We start from the raw sequence: 19,505 nt of genomic DNA, 5'->3' as shown, positions 1-19,505 counted from the left end.
ACTTACATAAATGTCCTGATCTTACTGGTTGATTTTAACAGTAGACTGAAGGATTTATCTTTTTAAGCTACTGACAAAGGAGTGGGGCTGGGTAGAACACCCATATACTCCAACAAGCAGAATAGGTCAAGGTAACTCTGTGCTATAGTTGTGGGCAAATCATTCTTCGGGAGATTGACTTACCTCTACATAGAAAGAGCACTGTCTTACTCAAGAGAAAAGACAGCAAATGGAACAGATACAATATGAATGTAGACATGCCAAGCCTCTGATTTTGTTTGAATCACCCATCAGATAGCTTCATGTGCTAATTGACTTGATGTTTTTATCAAAAGTCTTCCAAAGAGCCTGAGCAAATGCTGTCATAATGCATATGTCAGAATTGCTATCAGAGATGAAAGGTTGCTTACAATCTATGGCTTAGCTTTGTGTCCTTGAAATGGAAATTCTTCAGTCAACTAAAAGCAAGTAAATCCATAACAGTATTCATTCTTGTCTCTCTTTGTCACTTACATAGTCCCCTCAAAGCCCACTGATGTTAGTCTGGTTTAGTCATGAACAGCTGTAATCATTCTGTATTTGTGGCCTGACCTGGTATTATATCACAAATTTGATGAGAGACTACAAGGATGGGCACATGCTTTAATGGGAAACAGTAATGGCCCAATGACTATTGGTTTTTTGTCCTACTGTAGTGATCTCTATCAATGTAGTAAGGAAGGTCTGTGCCTGTCTTGTTTAATCCTCAAATTGCCCCTGGAGCAGTAAAGGGACCCACAGTACAGTACATGTGAGATGTGAATTTGTCGTCTGGTTACCTGACAATCCCCACTATGAACCTGGACTTCACGTAGAGCTTCTCACTGGCACCCTGTCCATATAGAGCAGAATTTCAGGTCTTATCAATGGGCCTTTTTTTTCCACTTTCTTGGATCACTTGCCTCCCAGCATGCCTAGGGGGAAGGCTCTGCTTTCCGGTGTTCAGCTTACTAGATAATTATTATCTGCATCTCTTACCAGATATCATACTGACCCGAGAAACTCCTTAATAGTTTTGTGTATGAGCATCCAGAACAATGCACTCACTGTAGCATTGTGATTTCACTTTTTAAAATGTGCAACAATGAAAGAACTAGGAGGTTCCTACTGTTATTTACATAGGGATTTGTACATGGATGATTTTTGTAAAGTACAACTAGTGTCTATCTGAATTCAAGCCCTAGTTGTTACCTGGCAACCCATTTGGTGAATATTTGCTTTACTTTTTTTTTTTTAATCATTTTGTACTTTTAGATTGTTCAGCTGTTCCTTGTATATATTGTAAAATGAAGATAAGAATAATTCTATTCTGTATATGATTGTTTGTGTTTCCCAAACCATTTACTAAAGAGGCTGTCCTTTCCTCTTTCCTACTTTTCACATCTCTGTGGAAACTCAACTGAAAAGCACCCAGATATATTTCTGGCCTTCCAACTTTGCTCTATTATGTGCCAGGCTACTTAGATGCCTATAGCTTTATGCATAGTTTGAATTTAGATACTGTAATGGCTCTAGTATTCCTTTACTAAAGATGAATTTTAAGACATTTAAGGTGAAAATGGTATTTGTAACTGGATAAGCATCTCACTGAGTCATTGGATTACTCTGTGCAGTGTTATATGTATATTTTAATGATTAATTATTAATTCCTTCAACTCATAAGCATGTAGTATGTTTGCTTTTATGTTTATTGTTTTTAGTACTTTTCTTCTGTGTCTTATAGAAAGTAGACCATTTCCCTCTTTGTTTGAATTGTTTAATTTTGTGTGTGTGTGTGTGTGTGTGCGCGCGCGCGCACGCGTGTGTGTGTGTGTGTGTGTTTTGGTAGGAATTATTAATAACATTGTTTTCTTGATGTCATTTTCAACATTTTGTCATTTTTGTTGAGGCACTATTGATTTACAAATATTGATTTTGTAAAATGAAGTTTTGCACTGTTAGTTTTAACAATATATGGTTGAAGGTTTTAGAGATTGTTTATATAAAATCATGATATCTACAAAGGAAGACTACTAACTGATATCAGAATCTTTCTGATCTTTTTGTTATATTTCTTGTGAAAAACTTGCAAATCCAAAATTATCACAGACTGAACCTAAGGAGATCAAAACTCTATACATGTCAATGAACTTCTATATGTTAAAGTGGTGATTTTGAGGCTCTGAAGTTCAACAATGGATTTTGCATTTTCGGTATCAAATATATTTCTTTGCAGTCATCCACTATCAAATTCAATTTTTGAACATCTCCTTTTTTTCCTTTTCCCAGTTGCTGTTGCTAGCATTTTCAGAACTATGTTTAGTTGAACTGGTAAGACTGAACACTCTCTTTTTTCCTGGTGTGTGAGGGAGTGCTTTTGGTTTCTTGCTGCTTAGTACAACATTAATGATGGCCTTATATACAGAGTCTTCTAGGTTAAACTCTTTTATTTCTATATTCCATTGATAATGGCTGTTTTGAGTCACCTACGTGAGTACTGAGAACTGAACTCTGGTCTTCTTGGAGAGCAGCAAGTGTTCTTAACCATTGAGTCATTGTTCCAATCCCTAAAAATGATAACCAGAGGCTGTTTATAAGAATTTAATAAGATGCTTTGTTCTGTCCCTTAGGGAAAGCATCTGACCCACTCCTAGGATAACTGGGATTGTATTGAACTAAGAGATCCATGCCATACAGCTACAGATGGCTTAGCTTCCTGACTGAGATGTAACTCACCTAAATGTTAAAGTATAATAACTGGAACCTGAGAGTAGGTTTCCAAAGGAGACCTATCATAGAGGATGTAGATTTGAAGACTGCATGTGTGTGTAGGATATAGAAGGAAGGGCTAACTCCAGAATATTCAAGACACTAGAAAAGTCAGGTTTCTGCTTTACCCTGAGGACTTTGTGAAAGTCATCACACAGCTATCTTCCTTTGCCAAGTCATTCATTCTGTCAGGTTAGCTCCTTTGACAGAATGCTCCTTTAGAGTATTATATAAAGACTAGAACTGTCTTAGACTTCTACTCAAATCTGAGTGGATAAGTCATAGTTTAACTTGCTGGTGTGTATTTTCTGTGTGTCTAGTAATCTGACTATAGAGAGATCACAGTGCAGACTTTGGTGTCCCTTCCTCTGAAGAAAACAACTTGCGTGAGCTGTACATTCAGTCAGCTTATGCAAGCTATGGCAACTGAAGATGGACAAGGTTGCTTCCACTGTTGTTTATCTTTCTTTAAGGAACTATGTGGGTTCCCCCTCCCCCCCCCCCCCGTTGCCTACTGCCAAACACACTTTTGACAGTCATTCTTTAACATATTATATAGAATACATTTGTAATTTATCTTTTAACTCTTTAGGTATTTTTTATCATATGAACTTTAAACTTTTAAGTTTAATATGCTAGAGGTTTGCTCCTCAGGCTAAGAGTGGGTTTCATATCTTTATAATTCGATTTGCAAAGAGCATGATGCTAGAAACTCGTAGTGTTTTTCTTTGATGGCTGGAGAAGAGGAGATAGTGGGAGGTAGGGATATGCTGATTTGTGCCCACACTTGTTTGGTTCTATCATTATAATATTTTTGAGCCAATTCCATGTGGCTACTCTGGTATACCCCTGGAGGGTCCCCATGAGTCCTCATGTTTGCTTGGCAACCACTCTACCAATTTATTCATACCTCACCTTCTTTCTTCTGTTTCTCTTTACATGTGGGGTTATAAGATATTCTGGATTCTGTCAAGTTTCAATTGAAATAATGCAGGAAAATAGTCATTTTCCTTTCTAGACAAGTTTCTCTGTCCTCAAGTTAAGAATGCTGTATTTCCTCTAAGTTTTAATTTTGTAACACTTACTGCCTTACAACTGAGCAAATTCTTACTCTGTTCTTTGTAGAGAGTGTTTGTTTTGTATTGAAGCCTATGGGATCTGAAATTACCCTCCTTGTAGTCAGGACTGAGTGCTTGGGAAGTGTAGCACTAGTTCATACTTAGATTTCAGTGAATACTTGGAGTCTGAATAACTGAAATATGCACATGCATGATAAGGATAGTCTCCAAACTTCATTGAGCTACATCTTCCCTTTTAAGTAAGCCCTGTCATAAACCTCAGCCCAGGTGTTTCACTGTCATTGGCTTTGGTTTAAAACAGTTCAGGTCGACACTGTTAAAGTTTAGGGTGCAGTAAAAGCCATGAGCCCTGGAAATGAATGTGTTCTAGTATATCTCCCCTGAATCAATGTTATTTGCGTCAGCCTTCTGAGTTATGTACCAACAACTGACCCCCCACTACAATCAATTCAGGGATTGAGAGTACTAATAAATTTCTGTTGACTGCGCAGCTACATACACCAAGCAAAGTATTTTGTAAATATTGTTGTACACATAACCAGCCCCATAATTATCTTGAAGAATAGCCTGTGTTCTGATTTGTCCAAAGAAGCCCTGGAATCTGGAATCTGAGATCTCTTTCATGTATGAAGTCTCTGGTATTAGCATGTTAAATGTAATTTGTTTGTATTAAATCCACTGCATATGCAAGATTTGGAGAATGGGGACACTTTTTTTTCTATCAAAATTTGCATTCTGGTCAAAAGAGAAGTCAGTCAATATGAACCAAGAGGTATTATGCTTTATGGACAGAAATGCAGATCTGTTAAGGGGCAAGCACATGAATTTATAGACTCATGCCAGACAAGGAGGCAGAGGAATGCTACCTGAGACTAGAGAAGTTAGTGAAGTTCAATGTCAAGGTTACAGAGTATCCCAAGGAAAGACTGGATAACCTTGCAGCTCAGTATTGACTGGAGGATACATTGGTTATTTGAAAAGCTCTAGGGTACTAATGATTTGGATAGAAAACTATTTAGGCAATGAAGAGACAGAAGTTAGATTTGGGGGTGCTGCAGAGTGTGTGGCATGCTGAAGGAAAGAAAAGACAGTAGAGACATCCTTATAGCCAACTACTATTTCCTAAGAGAGGAAATGGGGATAGGATGAACAACTTGGTTTTATTGTGTTTTTTTTTTCTTTCTAATGAGAGATCATAGAGAGAGAGAGTACACTTAACATCACTGAAACAAGACTTTATCTAGTAGGGATAATTTCTTTTTTGTTTTTTCATTTATATTTTTTTATTCGATATATTTTTTATTTACATTTCAAATGATTTCCTGTTTTCTGGCTCCCCACTCCCCAAAAGTCACATAAACCCCTTTCCATCCCCCTGTTCTCCCACCCACCCCTTCCCACTTACCTGTTCTGGTTTTGCCCTATACGGCTACACTGAGTCTTTCCAGAACCAGGGGCCACGCCTCTGTTCTTCTTATACCTCATTTGATGTGTGGATTATGTTTTGGGTATTCCAGTTTTCCAGGCTAATATCCACTTATTAGTGACTGCATACCATGATTGATATTTTGAGACTGGGTTACCTCACTTAGTATGATGTTCTCCAGCTCCATCCATTTGCCTAAGAATTTCATGAATTCATTGTTTCTAATGGCTGAATAGTACTCCATTGTGTATATATACCACATTTTTTGCATCCATTCTTCTGTTGAGGGATACCTGGGTACTTTCCAGATTCTGGCTATTATAAAAAGGGCTGCTATAAACATAGTGGAACATGTATCCTTATTACATGGTGGGGAATCCTCTGGGTATATGCCCAGGAGTGGTATAGCAGTATCTTTTGGAAGTGGCGTGCCCAGTTTTCTGAGGTACCGCCAGACTGATTTCCAGAGGGGTTGTACCAATTTGCAACCCCACCAGCAGTGGAGGAGTGTTCCTCTTTCTCCACATCCTCATAGGGGGGATTTCATATGTAATATTAGACATGAAAAATAGGAAGGACATTTTAATCAATTAAGCACATACATTTTCTCAGTCTCATGGGCAGGTGTAATGAGCAACATGACTCATGCAGACATATATATAGATAATTACAAGATGCTGGAGCCCACGAGAAAATATGCATCATGTCTAGAAGCTTAGTTCCTGATAGCCTTGAAATAGCATAGAGAAATGGGAAGACATCAAGCCCTGCATTGACCCCTCAAATTTCTGCTATTGAAGTGGGAACAGAGTGAATGGACATTGGAAAGCATTCAGCTGTTCCCAAAGACTATTACACCTTCTTGGGGCTAAGATAGGAAGTGCAGGAGTTGAGAACAAGGGTTCCAGAGTGGACAGCATGAGTAGTAGAAACTTCCCTTCTGTGCCAATCGTGTCCAATGGAAAAATAATGGTTTGACTCAACCAAGGATAGGGCTGAGAATCATGACTTTAGAATCTAGGTCACATCCTGTGTCAGGTTTCTAAGACATGTAAGCTGACAAGAAAGGCTGAAGACATCAATAACTCAGAAAGGTCTGACCCTAGAGTAACTCCAAAAGTCTACATTCAGAGAAACAACATATCAAAACTGTCATTTAGCACCTCGTGTGAGTAGTGGGAATAAATGCTGGTGGCCCCTCCACTGTATTGAAGGTCAAGTGACTAAGGACACCTTGTAATTTAGAATGACAGCCTAAAAAGTTGAGATGAAGCCATACTAGGCGGCATTTGGGCAGTGAGGTTGAATGGCCTTGGTTTGGGAATACCTTTCTTATTTTTAACAAGGCGGACTGTTCAGCAGGTAGGGACAATTGTGGTAATGGATGCCTTTTTGTATCTCTCTCTCTACTACAGCCAAATCTCTCTCTCTCTCTCTCTCTCTCTCTCTCTCTCTCTCTCTCTCTCTCTCTCTCTCTGGGCTTTCAGGTTTCCTGGAACTCATAAAGGATTTGTGCCTAGCTGGATGACAGGCTATAAGACTGTTCATTGCCATGCCTGCCTTGCATTATGATGAATAATGCTATAGGTAGTGCCATATCTTTTGACCATTCGTTTTTACTCTGTACTATACAAAAAAAGCTGGGTATATACACTATTTCTCAAGGTGGGAGGGGCAATTGAGGGAAAAATGAGGCACTGGAGGAGAGGCTGGGTAAATACAGTGATGGGCCAGCTCATCCAAGGCTTAGGTTGTGCAGGACTATGCTCAGCCTCTACAGGAAACCTTTGGGATACTGATAGCCACATGATTCTTCCTGCTCAGCAGTAGCTGTGGGAAACCCAGCTATTTGTGTAATAATCCATGATTTATTGTGGGATTCTGTGACCTAGGCCAAAGTCACCGTGTGCTGGAGAGCAACATTGTGCTCCTTATAACAATCATGATCAGGCAGGGACACTGCAGCACTTACAAATGTTTGATTAGCTGCAATGCAGCTAAACTTAGTTCTCCTTGGGAAGCATATGGCTGCAACAGATGGTCCAGGAAGGCCCAAATCACATAAGCAGGCTCTTTGTTTCATATTTGCTGAGTTTCCTAATGACTTATTAACAGGAATGGTTCTCTCTCTCTCTCTCTCTCTCTCTCTCTCTCTGCACTTGAGCATGTGTGTGCATGCATGTGTGTATATATGCATGCCTGTCTGTGTACATGTGTGTGCATGTATATATGTGCATGTGTGCATGTGTGTAAATATGCGTGTATTTAGAATTATGAGTTGGGATTTTAGTTATATCATCCTTAGAGAGTCTCATGCTGTGGTTTTAGACATATTTCATACCTATTGTATTGTTTATAAAGGAATATGTATTGATGTGGAGTATAGGTCAGCATGACAACTTAACTGGATAGACAGATTGCATCACTAGCTAGCTTCTTCACTGGACATGTAGCTCACTCCCACAGATTTGGTGAAACATAATGGGAGGATCTGCCTTAGACACAGTAGGCTTATGCTCTGACATTGACAAAAAGGCTAAGAACACATAGCATCATCCCTGAACAGAAAGAGGTGAGGCTACAATTCTTATCTCATGAATAAAATATGGATTAATTCTTGGAACCAGCTCAGATTCCTCACAGAAGAGAGTGTAGTTCATAAAGTATAAATAAATAGGTCAAGGAACGGTGTGGTATCTGGAACACTGAGGGTAAGGGGTTGTTGAAGAAGCCAAAGGGGGCCTGAATGGAAGGAGGGAGACAACGTGATCTTAAATGCTTTCTGTATAGAATTAAAAAGAGTCTATGCATGTGTATGTGTATGAGGTAGGGGGAGGCACTGACTGCTATGGAGAGTTGAAATATCCCTAGTGTTGTTTGTCCCTGTGAAGGAACTAAAGATGAGAGATTTAAATTTTTTCCCTAGAGTCAGTCTCCAGGTTCAATTAGAGAGCTTTTCTGTGCTCCATCTGAGCAAAGCCCACTGTGGATTCAGTCATTTCTTTGCAGTATAAACAAATGAGCAAATAAGCAAAAAAATCCAAAGATCTCTACCATACCACCTCCATTCTCCCATGATAGTTCTATTGATAAAATCCTGTAGTTGACCATTTTTATAACCTCACTGTTTGCTAATTTCATGAAATAGCATGTCTGGTCAACCATTTTGTCTTTCCACCGCATGTTACATCCCACACCAGCACTTTTCATAGACCTGTCCTGAGATGGTGTTACTCTCCTGGTCACAGATAACAACTGAGAAAAACTGAGGCTCAGAGTAGAAGAGGCTTAATAATGCACATGTACACACTATATAGATCACAATGCCAAGAGGAAACCCACATTTTTCAACTCAAATCAGTACTATTTTCTTAAAAAAAAAAAGGTGTAAGACTATTCACTAAACTATGTTGCTGAAATGCAAATTGAAATACTTGAGATTGCTGAGCACTGGGAACAAATTTGGAAAGCTCAGCTGGTGGGCTGGCGGAGGACTAGAGTGTGTTGCAGGCTTCATGCTAGCCTTTTACCTTTGTGAATACAAAGCAGTGCATATTATTGACCAATAAAGTGTTATCAAGTGCTGGACTGACTGGGCTCAATCTAATAGGCAGGTCACTGTGGCTTATAATTAAGTAATTAAACCCACTTAGTGTTGATGGGCGAACACTCCCTAGCAAATTGCAGCAACAGCTCTTGCTTATTGCCAGATGTTAAAACCCTGTCTTAATTCGGCTCTTGTGGTTCAGTTACCCTCTTGTAAGGATGAATTTGTGCCAGAATGTAGAACCTGCTTTCCAACTTGAAGTTTCCTTGCAGAGTAAGTTAGGAGTGAGAAACTCTCAACATTAGAACCATGGCAATGATTTGGGAAGGCTTTGTCAATTTGTTCTCCTTTTGCCTTGTGCCCATTAATAACTGATGGAGTTATTGACTGAGAATGTGTAGTGCTGTGTAGCTCTGATAACTAGAGCCTATTCTTATACTATTTTAGAATTTTGATAAAACAGAATAGAGGCAAAAGATCATCAGAAGTGAAATATAAGAGAATGCAGTTAGGAATCATCATGCAAAGTGTTGGAGAACATCCCTTCCCATTATATTCTCAGCAACAAGAGGAAAAGGTCTAGCATCTTGCCAATTATATAGCTGAAATTGTGGAAGATCAAATAAATATGTAAAGGAATAGGAGAACTTGAAACAACAACAAAATTGAGCCACCCTGCTACTAACATTTGGCATTCAATACATAATAAAATACATATTCATGAATTTCCTTATGAATAAAGTTAAAAGTTCATATAATTAATGTCTTAGTTAGGGTTTTGTTGCTGCTAACATTTGACATTGATCACATAATAAAGTACATGTTCATGAATTTCCTTATGAATAAATTAAAAACTCATATAATTAATGTCTTAGTTTTTGTTGCACCTCTCAAAAAGGAAAACATTAAATTGGGGCTTGTTTACAGTTTTAGATGTTTAGTCCATTATTGTGATGTCTGGAACCAAGGCAGCAGGTAGACAGATGTGGTGCTGGAGTAGGAGCTGAGAGTTCTGTATCTTTTTCCATAGGAAGTAAAAGGAGACTGTGCCACACTGAGTGTAGCTTGAGTATAGGAGATCTCAAAGCCTGTCCCCACAGTGACAGATTTCCTATAATACAGCCATGGCTACTCCAACAAGGTCACACATCCTAATAGTGTCACTCCCAGTAGGCCAAGCATTCAAGCACATGTATGTGTCTTTGGAGGCCATTCCTATTCAAACCACCACAATCAAGGAGATACATAATCGATGCAAACAAAGCATGTAAAAAGCTAGACTGTGGTTGACCAATCCAAAGCTAGCTTCAAGCAGTGTTTTTGAACCTGTGAACATACAATCATAAATAGGGAGTCTATCCTGGCTGCTCCTACCCACCAAGTTGAGCTAATTGAAATCGCCATTTTCAGTGATGAGGCTCATGTGCATGGACATTCACACTTCATATCCATGTCTATAGAAGTGACCCTGTGACCCTGGTGGGGAGCAGGTGGAAGGAGCTGAGAGGGATTGCCACCCCATGGGAAGAACGACATCAGCAGGTCAGACCATCCAGTGCTCTCAGGGACTACTAGAACACCAAGCAAGGAATGTGTAGGGAGGGATCTATGGCACAGAAGTAGCAGAGAATGGCCTTGTCTGATGTCAATGGGAAGGGAGGCCCTTGGTCCTTTGGAGGTTTGATGCCTCAGGGTAAGGGGATGCTGGAGGGGTAAGGTGGGAGAGGGTGGGTGAAAGAGCACCCTCACAGAGGAAAAGGGGAGGAAGGAGAGGGATGTTGTGGGATGGGAGGTCTTGTGGAGGGCTAACCAGGAAGTGTGATATCATTTGAGATGTAAATAAATGGAGGGATTAATTATATTAATGATTTACATCTAAATACATAATAATTAATATAATTAATCCCTCCATTTATTTACATATATACATACATATCCAACTACTCCATTACAAAAACAATACAAATGTTGGTATTTGTGAATAAAGAGTTTTGGGCTGGTTGTGGTGGTGCACACTGGTAGGATTTGCTGTCGGAGTCAGAAGCAGGAGGATCACGAGATTGAGGCCAGCCTGGGCTATACATTTTGGAGGCTGGAGGGATGGCCCAGTGTAACCATCCCTCCAGTCTCCAAGAGCACTGACTGCTATTCCAGAGGTCTTGAGTTCAATTCCCAGCAACCACATGGTGGCTCACAACCATCTCCAGTGTGCTCCGATGCCCTCTTCTGGTGTGTCTGGAGACAGACACAGCATGAAAAGAGACATGAAAAAGAATGGAATGGGCACTTGGTGGGAGGAGAGAGAAGAGCAATGGAGCAATGGAGCAATGGGAGGAGAATAAGAGAGAGTTGAATGTGACAGAAGGTATCATCTATGAAAGTATCAAATTATAAATTAATAAAAAAAAAACTTTCTGAGAACATGCTGTATACCATGCACTGTAAACTAAAGCTATCATTTAAAAAAAAGAGGAAGGAAAATAGACTTCGTGGGAAAATTACAAAATTGTCATTTCTTTATAACATATTGTAGTATTAGTTTTGTAACCATAGAGTTATTAAAAATGTCTGCTTTCCAACTCAATTTGGTGTTCATAAAGGGCCACCTTTATTAACAGTTTCCAATTATGCTTCCATGCAATGTTGCAAATAATGTAACATCATAGATAATGGGGCTTTCTTTAAAGGGAAAAGATCCACTGAGTTGAATCACAGATCTCATTCACAAGCAGTAAGTAGTGTGAAACCAACACACACCACAAGGAACCCTGTAAGCAATCCCAGAAAGTGTATGCAAGAATGGATCTAATTTATTAAGTCATAAAACATATTAACCTGGGAATATATGAAAGGCATAAACTTATTTCCATACCTATAAATGTAAAATACTCAATATCACATCCACAGTCGGGTATTTTAAATGGATAGCAATAAAAAATGTTCAATAGTCACTGAATTATAGTAAAGCTTATGCTATGAAGTATACCCATGGAAGTATAATATAATGGAAGTCCATTATTGATATGTCACTAATTAGGTGTGCTTCCAAACTGCAAGCACCCATAGAACCACATGGCTTCAGGATTCCAAATGAGCACTTGTTATAAATTCCCTGTTATCAGAAATACTTTTTCCCCATCCCACATTGTGCAGAAAGCTCTGAGTTTACAGAGGTAAATTAGCCCCTTTCCAGATGCTGGACCTGATCAGCTTCTCATTGCTATGCACTGGGCTGGCAACCACATCTATAGACATGAAGATCATTAGAACTCATGGGGAGGTTCATGAGTTAGTGGTAAACTCCTTGCTAGTCCCAGCAGCTAGAACTCTGGAGCCCATCTTTAGATATCTGTGCTTTGACTGTTTATCACCTCCAAAACTGACAACAAACTTTAGTTATCATAACAGTGTTATACCATGGGACCTAAGAAGAGATTAGGGCTAAGACTCTACTATATAGGAATGATAGTGATCAGTAAAAAAGGTCAAGTTCATGTGCCATGTATCATGAACTCTGAGCCAATAAATTACTGTGCACTCTAAACCTTCCAATCTGTGGTAATATGTAATCATAGCACAAAATATACAGAAACATCTTCATATATACAGCTGTGGCTCTACACAGGGCAAACTTTCTAGCAAATGGAGACAGGTCCTAGTGCAGTGGCACCAGCCTTTTATCCAGGAGGGCCTGGGCCACAGAGTATTGGGAGTTTCTCATGTTTCTCTTTACTTTCTTTGCTTACTTGCACTTCTGGGAACAAATAGCCCCTCCTGTCTCCACATAGTATGTGGGTATTGTTTGGATGGGAACTGTTTTAGTCAGGGTTTCTATTCCTGCACAAACATCATGACCAAGAAGCAAGTTGGGGAGGAAAGGGTTTATTCTGCTTACACTTCCACACAGCTGTTCATCACCAAAGAAGTCAGGACTGGAACTCAAGCAGGTCAGGAAGCAGGAGCTGATACAGAGGCCATGGAGGGATGTTCCTTACTGGCTTGCTTCCACTGGCTTGCTCAGCCTGCTCTTTTATAGAACCAAGAATACCAGCCCAAAGGTGGTACCACCCACAAGGGGCTCTCTCCCTTGATCACTAATTGAGAAAATGCCTCACAACTGGATCTCATGGAGGTACTTCTCCAACTAAAGCTCCTTTCTCTGTAATAACTCCAGCCTGTGTCAAGTTGACACACAAAACTTGCCAGTACAGGAACATTTGCCCTTCCTAATGTTTCTGCAGATTTCATACACAGAGAAAGAAAAATCAAGGCACAAAACAAAAACAAATCAGAAAACAAAAAGAAAACTCCAACAAGCAAATTAATAAACAAAAACCACCAACAACAAAAGCAAACAAACAAACAAACAAAAAACCCTCAAAACTCAAATTCTGTGTTCTTCATGAGTTCTCTACCCGGGTTGTCCCTAGTTCAGTAATCAAATGGGCAGCTATATCATTTGTAGCGGCAGAGTCTGTGCCCCAATCCCACCAGTCAGCAGCATGTGAATCATATTTTGAATTTACTTTTCAATGTCGTTTTGCTTTGTCTCTTCTTTGAAATGTTTGGGGGGAGGAAACGTAGTCTTCTGGTTTCATAGCATCTTTCCATCTTTCTTGGAAGCAAGCTGAAAACGAACAGACTCCAGTCATTATTGTGCTTACCTTCCTCCTACTTGGAAATCAGAGTTTCGAGAATTTTACAGTCAAAAACTTTATTCCTTATTCACCATTTCCTGGAAACTAGAAAGGACAGTTTCTTGTGTTGTTTGAGCTTAGATTAAGTTATCCACCAGAGGCCAAAAATTCAGAAAAGTAGTAGGTGAGGGTGTAGAAATAACTCCCTGTTCTGAGCAGTCTTCTGAAATCCTGGAGGGACTCATACTCAGCTGGGCATTTTCTAAAGCAGTGTTTTCTAATGGGAGTAGGCAAGATTCTTTTATAGTGTGTGGGTTGAATTCAAGAAAATTCAGGAGGCCAAGTCTGGGAATTTTATTTAGTGCATGTCATAGTGACCACTTAGCTGGTTTCAAGCCTGGGGATCTGGTGGGTGTCTGACTTTTTGATCATTTCTCACAACCTGATTGTTTACATACGTTTTATGTTCGAGCAGAGCCAAGGCCATCTTCCTTAAATGAGTTTGGGGCTCTCAGGCCATAAGTAAATAATTAGTGAGTGTCCTTTTGGCATTGAGTTCTGTTAGATGAATGGCAGCTCTAGCTTGTTGTCACCCAGGCTCACAGAGCCCCTCCCCTGATTGTGTGTGTATGATATGGGTGTGAAGGCTGTCTCAGCAGAGGAAGACCATCACCTGAATTTTAAATATTAAAAGGGCTATAGATATAATTATTCATCTCACTTATAATAGGGAGAATGAGAATTATCAAGTTATAAATGGGAAAGAAATATCAAGTTATAAAACTTTGTGCCCCTCCTCCTCTTCCTTCTCCTTCTCCTTTTTCTAGTACTTCTTTTCACCTGTCCTTTTATTAATTAAAGCCCCCATGCTTCTCATACATGGTGCAAATCCATGACATGATGAAGGAGAGAATTATTTGGGCAGACTTGAGTGTTTATCTCTTCATAGCCTATTCAGAATAGGTCCCTTGTGTGATGAATTTTCAGTTTTCATAAATACAGCCAAAGTGATGATAGAAGACAACTCTCTAACATGGGCATCAGTTTTCTTTTTAATCTGGTGGTATTATAGTTTGATCTTTTATATAGACTTTGTAACTCTTCTATAATTCAGACACTTTTCTAGTCCTTGTTGAACTTTTGATTTCAGATGGGTTTTAAACAAGTTAACCAAGTTACCCAGACTGGTCTTAAACTACCTGTAGCTCAGACAGATGTACAATTATCCTGCTTTTGCCTCCTAAGTAGCTGAGATTATGGACCTTTGTCACCAGATCAGGCTGCTGTGCATTACGTCTCTGTATTTATACAGACCATATACTTTACACAATTCTGTGTTTTGTGTGCCTGATCATGAGAGTAAGAAGATGCATACATGATGTGAATGGATCCCTCCAGTCTTATTGGGAAGCATCCGCAAAAAGAGCATGAGATTGAGGGGGAAATATTTTAGGAAGTACCTTTGCTGAGAAGAGAGTTGTCGTCCCTTCATGATTTCAAGGTGAGCAAGCAAGTTGAGATATCTACACATGGACTGTCATCACTGGAGGAGAGAGAATCCCAATGGGGATACAGTCTCAATAGTGTTCACCACCAGGGAGAATGTCCTGTGATCAGTGTACCTTCCCTTATAAAAGAACATACAATCCCCTGTTGAGTGATGATGGAAAAGAACACAGAGTCCCATGCAGCATGCTAAATTTCTGTCTTGCAATGAAGAGGGTGTCGTGGGGCTTTGTGATCTTTGATGATGACAAAGAGGATCCTCTAATCTAGTTTGCCAATCTCACCTGTGTCAGGGGACATTTGTCCTTAATGCTATGTGTAATGTCACTGAATTCAACTGAAACTATCCAGAAAGCCAATTCTTAAGATAGTTAAAATCTCATCACTGTGTACCCAAAAGCCCCTGGATGTTCCAGATCACAGGCTCCTGGTCTGATTGGTTGTCTCTACATACACAGTACTCCCCCTTGATCAGTGTGGATATGCCAATTTTTCACAAGAAAAGCTGCTCTTATGAGAAATGATGTCACCTCCTCAGAAAAGAAATAGATTGTGTTTCTTTGCCAAGTGTCCCCCCCTGGTAGAAAATGGCTCATGCTGCTCTGACCTTCAAGGTAGTTACTCCATCCATCCAACTTTCAAGTTGTTGGTTTGACTTATAAATTAGCCAGGCTCTGACGGGAAGAAAAGCAAAAAGAAGTAGGACAGGAAATAAAAACAGAGGAATCTATACACAGAGGAAATGCTATTTAAAAGTGCTATCATCTTGAATCCAACTTAGTCTCAGTGGAATTTAGAACACAAAGAAGAATAAATTTATTTTGCCTTACAATCCTGAAGGGCTAAATGGTGGAACAGAGTGGCAGAAGGCAGCAGGCATGATGGCTAGAGCAGGAACCAGAGAGTTCGCATCCTCAATTGCAACTTCAAAACAGAGAAAGTGGAAAAATGAATGTAGGCGAGGGTCTTTTCTTTCAAAGCCTGACTCCAGTGACATTTCCTCCACCAAGAATTCCTAAACCTCCCCAAAACAGTGCTACCAACTGAGATCACATGTTCAAAAGTCAGAGACTATGGGTAACTACTCACATTCAGTCTCACACAATGCTATTTCATTTTTCCTCAGTGCACTTTGTAGAGTACTAACACATTACCAGGAATATAGTAAATTTCATCATTTGCCTGGAGCTTCATTTTCTATTTAGTAGACAGATATGAGGATAATCTTACATGGTGACTTCCCATGGGAGATATTTCAGCTAAGGAAGCTGCAACAAAATAATGTAAACTAGGCATCCGACAAGTGACTGATACATATTTCTCAATGGATGTTTGAAACTAGGATACCTGAATGGCTGGATTCTTAGAACTCAGAATTGACAGGTTGAAGACTTCTCTGCTCTGCCACACTGTAGAAGAAATGAGTGGTTCATTCTTTGGCCTTGTCCTAGAAGTAAAAGTATCTCATTCATTAGGACATATACTTTGTAACCTTGCTATAAAACTTGGAGGGGAAGGGTCACAATGTCTGTCTTGTGTCAGGTCCAGGCCCCCATTATTAATAAGCCAAACAAAAGAACCTAATTAAGAGTTGAAAGAATAAGGAGAAGTATTCAATGCATCCACACCAGAAAAGAAAATAATGATAAGCAAAGACCCTTAGTCTATCTTATCTTGGAGTCCTGAAGTGAGATCAACATTTTAATAGAAGGCAAGAAATGTGCTTCTGTGTTCCTTATCTAAGCACCCTTTCTAGGTGTGGCCCTACCCACCATGGATCCATCATTATCTGGGTTTCAATCTCACCCTATCAAATGGTTTGACAAGTTGTAAGAACTGAGTGAACTATCTTTTTGGGAGACAGATTCTCCAGACTGGGTGGTGCTCTTTCCTTCTTCCAGCATGTTATTCCCAAGAAAATTCCCAGTTTGTCGAGGACCATTGTTACAATACTTGGCTAGCCAGATTGAGGGCCACATCTGTTTCTTTAAGATATCATCATTTCTGCCAGGCCATTTACAACCTTATCTTTCAAGGACCACTATCTTCGAGTGGTATAACATGAAGTTTATGTTTGACCCTGTAAATATGGGATGAACATGACAATTTAATCCCCAATAAGCAAATTGGGAGGTACCAGCCTCTAATTTGGGAGTATACTTATAAGAATTTTTCTTGGGGCCCGGAGAGATGGCTCAGCGGTTAAGAACACTGACTGCTCTTCAAGATGTCCTGAGTTCAATTCCCAGCAACTACATGGTAGCTCACAACCATCTGTAATGGGATCTGACACCCTCTTCTGGTGTGCCTGAAGACAGTGATAGTGTGCTCACATACATAAGATAAATAATTTAAAAAAAAGAATTTTTCTTGGGGACTACAAAAAACACTTTTAAATTGCTTTGGAAGCTATTAAGTTTGCTTTATAGCTTTATAGTATGCTAGTATGAATAAAAATTATTGCCTTGCATAAATATTAACATTATTTTAAATTATTACATGCTTCCCCCCTCTGAAATTTATATGGTAAGCATAGGCATGTAGCTATTTCATGCCCATGATGATCCTGGACAGTGGGTGCAAAAAGTTCTTTTAACATTGCTATTCACTTGAATTAAGCTTAACATTGAAAATTTTTTTTTTAGGAATTATGAAATAGAAAAAAGAAAGCACTGAAGCTCCAACATGTGCTTGATGAGAAGTGCAATTAGAATCTGACAATTGTCTAAATTTCTCTACAGAACATTTCTCATATCATACAGGCTACAGCAGCATTTGTATGTGTAGAGGGGGAGGTAGTGGGTAGGTTCTGTAAGCACTGGGGAGTCTTTGTAGACAGGGCATGGTATATCTATATCATAAAACATACTTGTTTCCTGGATGGAGGTGAAAGGATACATGTGATTAGGTGCTAGGTTGTGAAGGCACTAATTTCAAGACAGTGATAATGCTCACAGCAAGAGTCACTTTCCCAGAATCATGTGGCTTATAAGGCACTGATGAAGGTTCTTTTGAGAGACAGTTTATTCCAGTAAACACAAATGTTCCTGTGATAGAGTCTTATTCATTTGCAATCTTTAGCATCAGTATTTGCAAGGCCAGAAAGACACCTGATGGCACTGCGGTTTCAGCATGTTTCTCAAGTTCTTGGCCTCCTATTGATTTCCTGTTTTGCAGAGAGCAGCAGCCTGCATTCAGCCTGTGTCCATGAGAGTGCTGTACACAGTCGCGTCTTCCAGATCTTATACAGAAATGAAGAAGTTGTTATCAATGATGCCATGCTTTTCCGGGTTCATTTGCTCCTAGATGGTGAGAGGGTAAGTCTTGATCTGTCAGCCACCAGAGATTTTCTTTCTTGACTAAACCATTCCCTCTCATTGCTGGACCCGAGGTGAGTGAAGGAGAGGCTACAGATTGATTCTGAAATCTGGTAAGAATTTATGGTTCAGATATTCACCTACTTTTGATGTGTTTGTTGGTCTTCTCATTCACATGCCCGCTCAGTCCATCAAGCCTCAGTTTCACGAAGTAACTCCCCTCTTGCTCCAATGTGTCTCTGCTCAAGCACGGTGCCCAGGAATCCCTCAAAAGATGTCTTTGATTATCTGCTCTTCTCCAGCTCTGGGTTAGGTTATTGAACAAGAAACAAGTTGAAGAAGGCTACAAGGGCCCCCATCTTCAAGAGGCTGATAGCTAGCTCAGTTAGCAAGCAAATGTAGAAGCATTATATCTTGCTTAGCAATACTGGCCATAGCTGGTAGAAAAATTAAGGGCCCCATGAATGGAGAAAGAATTCTGAGATGATCAAGCATCGGGCTGGATCATTCACAGAGGAGCTTCCTTTCAGAAGTAAGCAGTAGAGTCCATCAGACAGAGAAAAGGAAAAAACACAGCAGAGAGGAGGGAAAGGAGCACTGAGCTTAGAGACTTGGCATATTGTTCTTTTTGATAGGAGCTTGACTAAAATGTTAACCTTTGTTAAATTAATATAATTTGAAGGCCTCTAGAGCCTATTGTTCTTATCCCCTGGGTCAACAACTTGAATCTTTGCTGCCATATTCTGCCTGATTATTTGATAATGAAAGAATTTATGCTGTAAAGAATGCCATTACTTTACATTACATTAGTAAACTAAGAGCACTCTGGCTAACACCCCCCTGCTATGTAGCAGACACCCATTGAGTACCTGAAAACTGTGCCTGTACTCTAACCCTTGGCTTCCTGTACACATCTCTAACCCTTGGCTTCCTGTACACATCTTTTATGTTATATGTAGTGAGGTAGGTCCTGATGTACAGTTGAAAGCAAAAGCTGCTACACATTAACCCAATCACTGTACTATATACTAGAGACAAAGTATCAAAAGGGAACATGTGCCTGGTGCTTTGTTGCTGCTCTTTACCTATGAATTAACATGTTATCTATGCAACTTTTCATCTCAGTTGCATCATAATCTACCCTCATCCTTAACAGTTTAGAAGCCCTCAGCTTCAAACTTGTGAGTTATAGCACACTGACACTGA

The 19,505-nt window shown here is 39.7% G+C and overlaps 1 protein-coding gene across 1 annotated transcript in view; it reads left to right on the top strand.

Moving 5' to 3' along the window:
- The window catches only part of Fam135b (family with sequence similarity 135 member B), a 185,133-nt gene that overhangs the window by 71,606 nt on the left and 94,022 nt on the right, over positions 1–19,505 (top strand). The window contains exon 3 of the mRNA XM_052160989.1: positions 18,160–18,299. Coding sequence (XP_052016949.1) covers positions 18,160–18,299 — 140 coding nt within the window. The remainder of the gene's footprint in view (positions 1–18,159; positions 18,300–19,505) is intronic.

The sequence above is a fragment of the Apodemus sylvaticus genome, chromosome 17 (genome assembly GCF_947179515.1).
Source record: "Apodemus sylvaticus chromosome 17, mApoSyl1.1, whole genome shotgun sequence".
Classification (NCBI taxonomy): domain Eukaryota; kingdom Metazoa; phylum Chordata; class Mammalia; order Rodentia; family Muridae; genus Apodemus; species Apodemus sylvaticus.
This window is presented reverse-complemented; position numbering and strand designations above follow the sequence as displayed.